At 36.5% G+C, this 10,993-nt stretch overlaps 1 protein-coding gene across 9 annotated transcripts in view; it reads left to right on the top strand.

The window, feature by feature from the left end:
- Positions 1-10,993, top strand: part of RALGAPA1 (Ral GTPase activating protein, alpha subunit 1 (catalytic)) — a 211,085-nt gene that overhangs the window by 150,926 nt on the left and 49,166 nt on the right. For all 9 annotated transcript variants that reach the window (XM_010835311.1, XM_010835310.1, XM_010835304.1 and 6 more), the window contains one exon: positions 6,827-6,950. In XM_010835311.1, the coding sequence (XP_010833613.1) occupies positions 6,827-6,950 (124 nt within the window). The remainder of the gene's footprint in view (positions 1-6,826; positions 6,951-10,993) is intronic.

Genomic DNA, 10,993 nt, shown 5'->3' with positions numbered 1-10,993 from the left:
CAACTTTTTCACTCTCCTCTTTCACTTTCATCAAGAGGCTCTTTAGTTCTTCGCTTTCTGCCATAAGGGTGGTATCATCTGCATATCTGAGGTTATTGATATTTCTCCCAGCAATCTTGATTCCAGCTTGTGCTTATTCCAGCCCAGTGTTTCTCCTGATGTACTCTGCATATAAGTTAAATAAGCAGGATGACAATATACAGCCTTGACGTACTCCTTTTCCTATTTGGAACCCGTCTGTTTTTCCGTGTCCAGTTCTAACTGTTGCTTCCTGACCTGCATACATATTTTTCAGGCAGATCAGGTGGTCTGGTATCCCCATCTCTCTCAGAATTTTCCACAGTTTATTGTGGTCCACACAGTTAAAGGCTTTGGCATAGTCAGTAAAGCAGAAGTAGATGTTTTTCTGGAACTCTTTTCTTTTTTTGATGATCCAGCAGGTGTTGGCAATTTGATCTCTGGTTCCTCTGCCTTTTCTAAAACCAGCTTGAACATCTGGAAGTTCACGGTCCATGTATTGCTGAAGCCTGTCTTGGAGAATTTTGAGCATTACTTTACTAGTGTGTGAGATGAGTGCAATTGTGTGGTACTCTGAGCATTCATTGGGATTGCCTTTCTTTGGTATTGGAATGAAAACTGACCTTTTCCTGTCCTGTGGCTACTGCTGAGTTTTCCAAATTTGCTGACATATTGAGTGCAGCACTTTTACAACATCATCTTTCAGGATGTGAAATAGCTCAACTGGAATTCCATCACCTCCACTAGCTTTGTTTGTAGTGATGCTTCCTAAGGCCCACTTGACTTCCCATTCCAGGATATCTGGCTCTAGGTGAGTGATCACACCATCATGATTATCTTGGTTGTGAAGATCTTTTTTGTACAGTTCTTCTGTGTATTCTTGCCACCTCTTCTTAATATCTTCTGCTTCTGTCAGGTCCATACCATTCCTGTCCTTTACTCAGCCCATCTTTGCATGAAATGTTCCCTTAGTATCTCTAATTTTCCTGAAGAGATCTCTAGTCTTTCCCATTCTATTGTTTTCCTCTATGTCTTTGACCTGATCACGGAGGAACACTTTATCTTTCCTAGCTATTCTTTGTGCATTCAGATAGGTATATCTTTCCTTTTCTCCTTTGCTTTTCACTTCTCTTCTTTTCACAGCTATTTGTAAGGCCTCTTCAACCAGCCATTTTGCTTTTTTGCATTTCTTTTTCTTGGGGATGGTCTTGATCCCCGTCTCCTGTACAGTGTCACAAACCTCCATCTATAGTTCATCAAGCACTCTGTCTGTCAGATCTAGTCCCTTAAATCTATTTCTCACTTCCACAGTATAAATTGTAAGGGATTTAATTTCGGTCATACCTGAATGGTCTACTGGGTTTTCCCTCCTTTCTTCAGTTTAAGTCTGAATTTGGCAATAAGGAGTTCATGATCTGAGCCACAGTCAGTTCCTGGTCTTGTTTTTGCTGACTGTATAGAGCTTCTCCATCTTTGGCTGCAAAGAATATAATCAATCTGATTTCCGTGTTGACCATCTGGTGATGTCCATGTGTAGAGTCTTCCCTTGTGTTGTTGGAAGAGGGTGTTTGCTATGACCAGTGTGTTCTCTTGGCAAAACTCTATTAACCTTTGCCCTGCTTCATTCTGTACTCCCAAGGCCAAATTGGCCTGTTACTCCAGGTGTTTCTTGACTTCCTACTTTTGCATTCCAGTCCCCTGTAATGAAAAGAACATCATCTTTGGGTGTTAGTTCTAAAAGGTCTTGTAGGTCTTCATAGACCCGTTCAACTTCAGCTTCTTCAGTGTTACTGGTCAGGGCACAGTCTTGGATTACCTTGATATTGAATGGTTTGCCTTGGAAACGAACAGATATCATTCTGTTGTTTTTGAGATTGCATCCAAGTACTGCATTTCGGACTCTCTTGTTGACTGTGATGGCTGCTCCATTTCTTCTAAAGGGTTTCTTGCTCACAGTAGTAGATATTATGGTCATATGAGTTAAATTCACCCATTCCAGTCCATTTTCGTTCGCTGATTCCTAAAATGTCGATGTTCACTCTTGCCATCTCCTGTTTGACTGCTTCCAATTTGCCTTGATTCATGGACCAACATTCCAGGTTCTTATGCAATATTTCTCTTTATAGCATTGGACCTTGCTTCTATCACCAGTCACATCCACAACTGAGTGTTGTTTTTGCTTTGGCTCCATCCCTTCATTCTTTCTGGAGTTATTTCTCCACTGATCTCCAGTAGCATATTGGGCACCTGCTGACTTGTGGAGTTCATCTTTCAATGTCCTCTCTCTCTTTGCCTTTTCATACTGTTCATGGGGTTTCTCAAGGCGAGAATACTGAAGTGGTATGCCATTCCCTTCTCCACATTTTGTCAGAACTCTCCACCATGACCCATGGGTCGCCCTACATGGCATGGCTTAGTTTCATTGAGTTAGACAAGGCTGTGGTCCATGTGATTAGATTAGTTAGTTTTCTTTGATTGTGGGTAACACATAGTTACTGCTATATTAACTGAATTTTATGTTAGAGTTCACTCTTGGCATTGTGTATTGTATGAGATAATGAAATTTAACAAATGTATAGTGACACATGTACACCATTCGGGCTCCGCAGTTAAGAATCCACCTTCAATGCAGGAGACACAAGAGTTGTGGGTGGGATGATCACCTGGAGGAGGGCATGTCAGCCCACTCCAGTATTCTTGCCTGGAGAATCCCATGGACAGAGGAGCCTGATGGGCTATAGTCCATGTGGTCGCAAAAGAGTCAGACACAAATGAAGCGACTGAGGGCACATACCCCATTACAATATAATACGGAATAGTTTCTGCCCTAACAACCTCATGACTATTATATCCCCTAAAAATTCAATACTGTCGTCTGTTCTCTCTCTTTTTTTTTCTACCATGTGTCTGTTCTCTCTTTAAATGTTCTTTTCCCCTGGCTTCAAAAGTCATGTTAAAATTACTTTGTTTTAAAATAAAATTTTTATTTTTTTCCTTAGTGACTTCCCAGTGCCTGATCAGATTCTTTAGAACTCAGACCATACCAGCCAATCTTGGCTATTCATGGTTACTTTACATTACCTTATGCCTTTCTGTTTCTTGGCTGCTGCTAAACTACTTCCATTCTCATATATAGCTGGAGTGTATGGAGGACATCTTCACTGAGACAGCATATATTCTCTTTTTGATATTATATGCCAAATGAACACATGACATTTATTTTGCTTTTTTATAAGAATTAAATAATGAAACCAGTTCCCTTTCTTCTTCTGACATAATGGGTTCAAGTAAAACTTCATTATAATTATGCGATAGATAGTAAGACAACTTTGAGCTTCTTCTTAAGCCAAGAATCTGGAAACAAACCTGATTATTTGTCTCCAGGATTAGGAAGAAAGAAAATGAAAAGATACTTTCTTTATAGTCTTATCTCTTCAACCATTTATATATCCTCTCTTTTCTTTGACTAGATTAACTCATTCCTATTCTGCATGGTTGAACTACCATATTTTTAAATTCCAAATCTCAATTATTTTTATCATTCTTTCTATTGCAATGTATATATAAGGAATCAAGAGTGCTTGTAACTTAGCATATTTCACTTTTAATTTTCCAATAGTAAGCTCATAATATTTTGCCAGTACTGGACTTATAGAATATTTGTGCCTACAAGTTCACTAAACTCATTTTTTTCTAAAATTTTTTACTTCATTCACTGTTGTGGTACCTAATAATTTAATGGCAATCTGATATGTACCAAGCATTTTAGTAGAAGTAGTAAGTAGAAAAACAAGAAATGGTGAAAAATTAACATCTGACTTTAAAGGGCAGGTAAAGTCTCCTTCACATTAGAGGCCTGCAGTCCATGGAGTTGCAAAGAGTCAGACACAACTGGGTGACCAAACAACAAGCTGTACTTTTACAAATTTTAGAAAGAGCATAGATAATATAAAGTGATTCCTCCTTTACTTTTGCATTTTAAAGATTTATTTTCTAAATTTTCCTATTTGGCACATGTATTTCTCTTTTTGACTTAGTAATAGGTGAACAGTTCTATATAACTCTGCTCAACTTTATTAATTGTGATTTATGAGTTCTAGCTGATAGCCCTTTACCTGGAATATTGAGAACACTGAGAGGTCCCCTTTCTGCCAGGATCAGAATTTACACATACTTCCAACTTAAATTTACTTCATACTTCCAACTTTAACATCTTTCTTGAGATGTAATTCACATACCATAAGGTTCACTGAAAGTGTACATGTTTTTAGTATATTCATAGACAGCTCTCAGAGCAATTTTAGAGTATTTGCTTCAAAAAGAAACATTGTTCCCATTACTAGTCATTCTCCATTACCCCTGAACACTACCCCCTACTCACCAGCTGTAGACATTTATCTACTTTCTTTCTCTATAGATTTGCCTATTCTGGATATTTAATATAATAGGAATCAAACATATGTGGTCTTTTGTGAGGGCTTTTTAGCACTGTGTTCTCAGAATTCATCTATGTTGCAGCATATGTCAACACTTCATTTCTTCTTACCCCTGAATAATATTCATTTGTGAATAGACTGCATTTTGTTTATTCATTCATAAATTAATGGACATTTGCGTTAGTTTCACTTCTTGGCTGTTATGAATAATCCTGCTATAAACATTCATGTCGTTATTTACATGGACATTTTATAGTTCTGTGAACTTTTTAATAAGATTTTTATCATTTTATACCATGTATTTAGGGTCTGTAATGCTTTTTAATTTTTGTATATGTTGTGAGGTAAGATTCCAACTTTATTCTTTTGCATTTCAGATATCCAGTTCCCTCAGGACTATTTGTTGAAAATACTAATTTTTTTCTCCCATTGAATTGGCTTGGTATTGTTGCAGAAAGCCTTTTTTGTCCATTAAAAAATGATACAAATGTTTATATTTTATAGCAGCACTATTCATAACAGTTGAGAAGTGAAACTAACGCAAATATCCAACAACTTATGAATGAATAAACAAAATGTACATTTACAAATGCAGTATTATTCAGGGATAAGAAGAAATGCTGAGCAACATAGATGAATTTTGCAAACACTGTGCTAAAAATGCTGTCACGAAAGACCACATATATATGTCTCTGCTATAGTAATACCACGGGCTTCCCTGGTGGCTCAGATAGTAAAGAATCTGCCTGCATTGCAGGAGACCCAGGTTCGATCCTTGGGTTGGGAAGATCCCCTGGAGAAAGGAATGGCTGCCTACTCCAGTATTCTTGCCTGGAGAATTCCAGGGCAGAGGCACCTAGCAGGCTACAGTCCAGGGAGTCACAAAGAGTTGGCCAGGAATGATCTACTTTCACTTCCATGATAGTACCACGGTCCATTGATTGCTATAGTTTTGTAGCAGGCTTAAAGGCTGGGAATTATGAGTCCTCTGACTTCATTCTTCTTTTTCAAGATTATTTTGACTATTTGGAATTTTTGCATTTTCTTGTGAATTTTAGAATTGGCTTATCAACTTCTACAAAAAAAAGGGAAGCTAGGATTTTGGTAAAAGTTGTATTAAATTTATAATCAATTTGGTAAATATTATAATAAGTTTCTGAGTCCATGAATATGGGATTTTTTTAAAGATCTTTACTTTTCTTCAACAACATTTTGTGGCTTTCAGAGTATTTAAGTTTTGTACTTTTGTTAGTATAAAATATTTTTGTTAAGCATTTTTATTATTGTGTATTTTTGATGCTATTATAAAAGAAATGGCTTTCTTTGTTTTTGGATTGTTCATTGTTAATTTATAAAAGTACAGTTGGTTTTTTGTATGTTGATACTATATCCTAAATCCTTTCTGAAGTCATTTACTAGCTCTAATAGCTTTTTAGTCTTTATTGCTTGTACCATTCAGATATGGGAATGGGGACAGACAAGTGGGGAGTAAGGAGACTTGTCAGATTAATGACATACATACACAGAATGGAAAAAATAATCCCTTGTACCCAAACCAACCCCCATCTCACCCTAAGACTTCTCTCTGAACTACCTATAACATTTTTATTTAAAAGTCTAATATAGCAACATCAGCCCTTTTGCTTACTGTTTGCATAGCATCTTTTTCCATTTCTTTTACTTTCTACTTTGTGTGTTTGAATCAGAAGTACATTGGTAGTTGTTGTTTGCTTGAGTCATTTATTGTTATCTTGGAAACCCAAATTTCATACAACAAGTTTGCTAGGAGCATTTTTAATTTTAGGGAGAACTAAAACTAAAATGTCTCAGAAGTTGTCAGTTATTTCATAAAGTTTTATAGTATTTATGTATGAATTTCTTACAAGTAATTTGGAGAAATGGATCATTTCTTATTCATCTCTTTACTCCTACTTAGCTTTAGTTCTAAAACACAGTCCCTCTGACTCTGGGATTCAGCTACATTGTACAACAGGCAGCTCCTCGGATGCTTTGTGTATTCACACCTATGTGTCTTTCCTGATACCTTCTCTTCTTCATCTGTCAAATCTTAGTTAGCTTTACCGAACTTAATATTACCTTCTCTTTTAAATTTCTGTCTAACTTCTCAGTCAAAAGTAATCATGCTTTTCTTCTGTTCAAATCACAATTTTGTAACTTTCAGGATTTTTTACTTATAGTTACTTACAATTTAAGTAACTATAGTAATCTAAGTAATTTATAGTTACTTATAATCTACTCTCTGTAGATTATAAGGTTTAATTCATTTTCATCTTTTTTATTGCTCCATATTTAGAAGTTTATTATTGGATAAATGAATGATTAAATGAATGGTGAAATTTTTTGTTTTATAGCCGAGAGACACACAAAATTGCAGTATTTTATGTTGCTGAAGGACAAGAAGACAAACATTCCATTCTCACCAATACAGGAGGAAGTCAAGCATATGAAGATTTTGTAGCTGGTCTTGGTTGGGAGGTATTGTTTTTAAATTATATAAATATCATTTTATTTCTATTTGGAAGCAGCAGTTTTCTTTTTCCTTTTAGTTTACTTTAGAAGCATTATTTTAGGAGACTCAGCAACTTAACAATGGATTTGTTATTGTTTCTGCCTTATGTCTCATCTACAAAGACAGCAGCAATTGGGACTTAGGAAATCTTTTGACTGTTTTATCATATAATATATTGTCAGAGTGTGCTAAACTCATAGACTTAAAAGATCCAGATTTTCCTCATAATTATGACCATTAGACTAGTGATCTTAAAATGAACATATAAATATTCTAGGACTGTCCCAAGGATTCTAACTAACCATGTTGGCATGGTTAGTTATGAGGAGATAAGTTTCTAATCCTCAACTTAACTAAAATTAATGTGTGAGAACCCTTCTACCAGTCTCTTGCCTCTCATTTTCTGGTCTTCATCTTTGTTAAAGTATACCTCTCACTCACCTGAGGCCTACATTGCCCTCTAAGGTTTGGTACCCAAAAAAGAGACAGTTCATTCAAGAGGGCATGTTCCTGAGAGAGAGTATCTCCAATCACAAAGTAGGAAATATTGGAAGGTGCTGCACTCTATGTCATGCTAGCAACCAATTCATGTCAAGGTTCCTGAACCAATTTGTCTGTGTTAATAATTATAGCTGGGAAGTGAGGTGTTTGTAATAGATCTGAATTAGTATGTTTATTTAAATTGTAAAATGGTGAGGCAGACATGTTCTAAGAGAAAATGAACTTGATGTGGCTGATTGATTTGTCATTAATAGCAGACATTTTATATATATTGGATCAGCAAAATTTGTGCTCTGAGATTTGATGAATATACATATATATGCATCATATTTTAAAATTTTAATTCATATTTAAAATATATATAAATGGAGGAACCCACTTTTATAATTTTTATTTTTAATTTATTCATTGTTGGTTGTGCTGTCTTCATTACTATATGTGGGCTTTCTCTAGTTGTGTCTAGCAGGGACTACTCTACATTGCGTTGCATGGGTTTCTCATTGCAGTGGCTTCTCCTGTTGTGGGCTCTAGGCACCTGGGCTTCAGTAATTGTGGTGTGAGGGGAAATATATGTAAAGAACACATATATAACTATAGTATACTGGAAATTGGACTTCCCATGTGGCTCAGTGTTAAAAGAATCCGCCTGTAAATCAGGAGACGTGGGTTCAATCTCTGGGTTAGAAATATCCCCTGGAGAAGGAAATGGCAACCCACTCCAGTATTCTTGCTAGGGAAATCCTATGGAAGAGGAGCTTTGCAGGCTACAGTCTTTGGGGGTCGCAAAAGAGTCAGACACAACTTAGCAACTAAACACCACCACCACCAAGCAAATATTCATGGCAATTATATTACAAACAGGGGAGGGTTAAAGGACATAAAGTGACATAGGGTTTCTGTGTTTCACTCAAACTGGTAAAATGACAACATCGGTAGACTGTAATAAGGTATGTTTAATATAATAAATACCAAGAAAAACCAGTAAGAAACATATAACAGAAGATACGCTCAAAATGATAACTAAAATCAGAGTTCTAAAATATGTTTCAGGTAACCTGTAGGAGATAGAAAAATAAAACAGCAATGTGCAGAGAACAAAAAAATAAAATGGTGAGCTTATCTGTCATTACAGGAAATATTAATGATCTAAATATAACAATTAAAATTGGCAGAGTTGGGACTTCTGGTGCTCCAGTGGTTTAGAATCCACCTTCCAGTGCAGGAGAAGCAGGTTTGATCCCTGGTCAGGGAACTAGGATCCCATATATTGCAGGGCAGCTAAGCCCATGCATGTGCTGCAGCTGCTGAGCCCACATGCTCTAAAGCCTGTACACCACCGCTTGAGAGAGAAGCCTGCAAACCACAGCAAAGAGCTAGCATGCTGCAGTGAAAGACCCAGCATGCCGAAAGATCCCATGTGCTTCAGCTGAGACCCAAGGCAGCCAAATAAATAGATGTTTGTTTTTTTTTCCCAAAAAATTGGCTGAGTGGATTAAAGAACATGACTCACTTATATGCATTGTAAAAGAAACTCACTTTGAGTGTAATAATATAGGCTGGTAGAAAGTAAATGGACAGAAAAAATTACATTGTGCAAATCTTAAAGCCAGAGTGACTGAATTTATATTAGATAAGGTAGGCTTCAGAGAAAATTATCAGAGATAAGGGACATTCTATAACAGTGATAAAAGGGTCAGTCCACTAAGAAGACTTAAAAATCCTAAACATGTGTGCAGCAGACAACAGAACTGCAAAATGTGTGAAGCAGAGCTGATAGAACCGAAAGAAGAAATAGGCAGATTCACAATTATAAATGGAGACTTTACCCCTCTCTCAACAACTGAGAGTAGACAGAAAATCAGCAAGTATATAGAGGGTCTCAACACCACCAACAACCAATAGGACCTAATTAACATTTATATAAAACACTCCACCCAGCTATATCATAACATATTTTCAGTGTCTAAGGAACATATACCAAGATAGACCATGTATGAACCATTAAAAGAAACTTCAGCACATTTTAAGGTGTTGAAATCACACAGTGTGTTCTCCAACTAGAGTAGGCTCAAACTTGAAATCATTAACAGAAATAATGGGAAACTCTCCAAACACTTGGAAAAGTTACGTGCCACATAATCCACTTACATACGATTCTTGAAATGACAGTTCTAGTAGTAAAGAACAAGTTAGTGATTGCCAGGCATTAAGAAGGAGGTGGGGTAGGGGGGAAGTGGGTGTGGGTTGTGTAACAGGGCAACACGGGGAATCCTTGTGGTGATGAAAATGTTGTCTCAATCATATGAGTATCAGTATCCTGGTTATAATATGGTTCTGCATTGGGGGAATCTCAGCAAAGGGTATATCTTTCTATTATTTCTTAGAACTTTGTAGAATCTATAATTAATCTCCAGATAAAACATTTAATTAAAAATTAGAGATCTGCACATGTTACAGAACTGTTGTATAGCAAGGAGCGCTAAACTTAAGACTTTCTCCTTTATGTACTCAGAAAATTGACTTGAAAGTAAATAACTTTCTAAAAGAAAGCAACAAAAGGTACACTCAAAATATCATTTTTTAACCTATCAGCAGAGGTCATACAGTTTGATAATATATTTGAGAGCATATGAGAGAAACACTTACGCAACTGTTGGTACAATCTACAGAGACCAATTTGCTAGTGGGTTTCAAAATAAGAAATGCACATGTCCTTTGACTTACATTTCCACTTTTGACTGTCCTACAGATCTGCTTTCACAAATGCAGCATGATATGTGTTCAGTGTTATCCATTGCAGCATTGACTGTAATAGCAAAAGATTGGGAAAGTCTAAATATCCTTCAAGTAGGGCACTAAATTATTGTATATCAAGAAAAAGGACTTCTGTGAAGTCATAAAAACAAAAAGATGAGGAGTCTCTTTACTTACTAATAAGGAGTATTTTTCAAGAAGTTTTAAGTGCATTAAAGTAAGTTGCAGAACATTGTATATCTATGTTGTGTGTGTGTGTGCACACGCACATACATACTTTTAAAATTTAATTGTATATAGAGAACATTTTTGGAAGCATACTTAAGAAATTGATTTGTTAGAGTGAAACTGAGTAGCTAGAGATGAGAAATAGGGAAGAAGAAAAAATACTGATGTATCTTTTAAACTTTTTTTAAAAATTTATTTATTTTAATTGGAGGCTAATTATTTTACAATATTGTATTGGTTTTGCCATACATCCACATGAATCCGCCACGGGTGTACATGTGTTCCCCATCCCGACCCCCTCTCCCACCTCCCTCCCCATACCATCCCTCTGGGTCATCCCAGTGCACCAGCCCCAAGCATCCTGTATCCTGCATCGAACCTTGACTGGCGATTCGTTGCTTATATGATATTATACATGTTTCAATGCCATTCTCCCAAATCATCCCACCCTCTCCCTCTCCCACAGAGTCCAACAGACTGTTCTATACATCTGTGTCTCTCTTGCTGTCTCGCATACAGGGTTATC

Source organism: Bison bison, unplaced genomic scaffold (assembly GCF_000754665.1).
Source record: "Bison bison bison isolate TAMUID 2011002044 unplaced genomic scaffold, Bison_UMD1.0 scf7180017864041, whole genome shotgun sequence".
Lineage (NCBI taxonomy): Eukaryota > Metazoa > Chordata > Mammalia > Artiodactyla > Bovidae > Bison > Bison bison.
The sequence above is the reverse complement of the archived record's forward strand: the minus strand, read 5'-3'. Positions and strand labels throughout refer to the sequence as shown.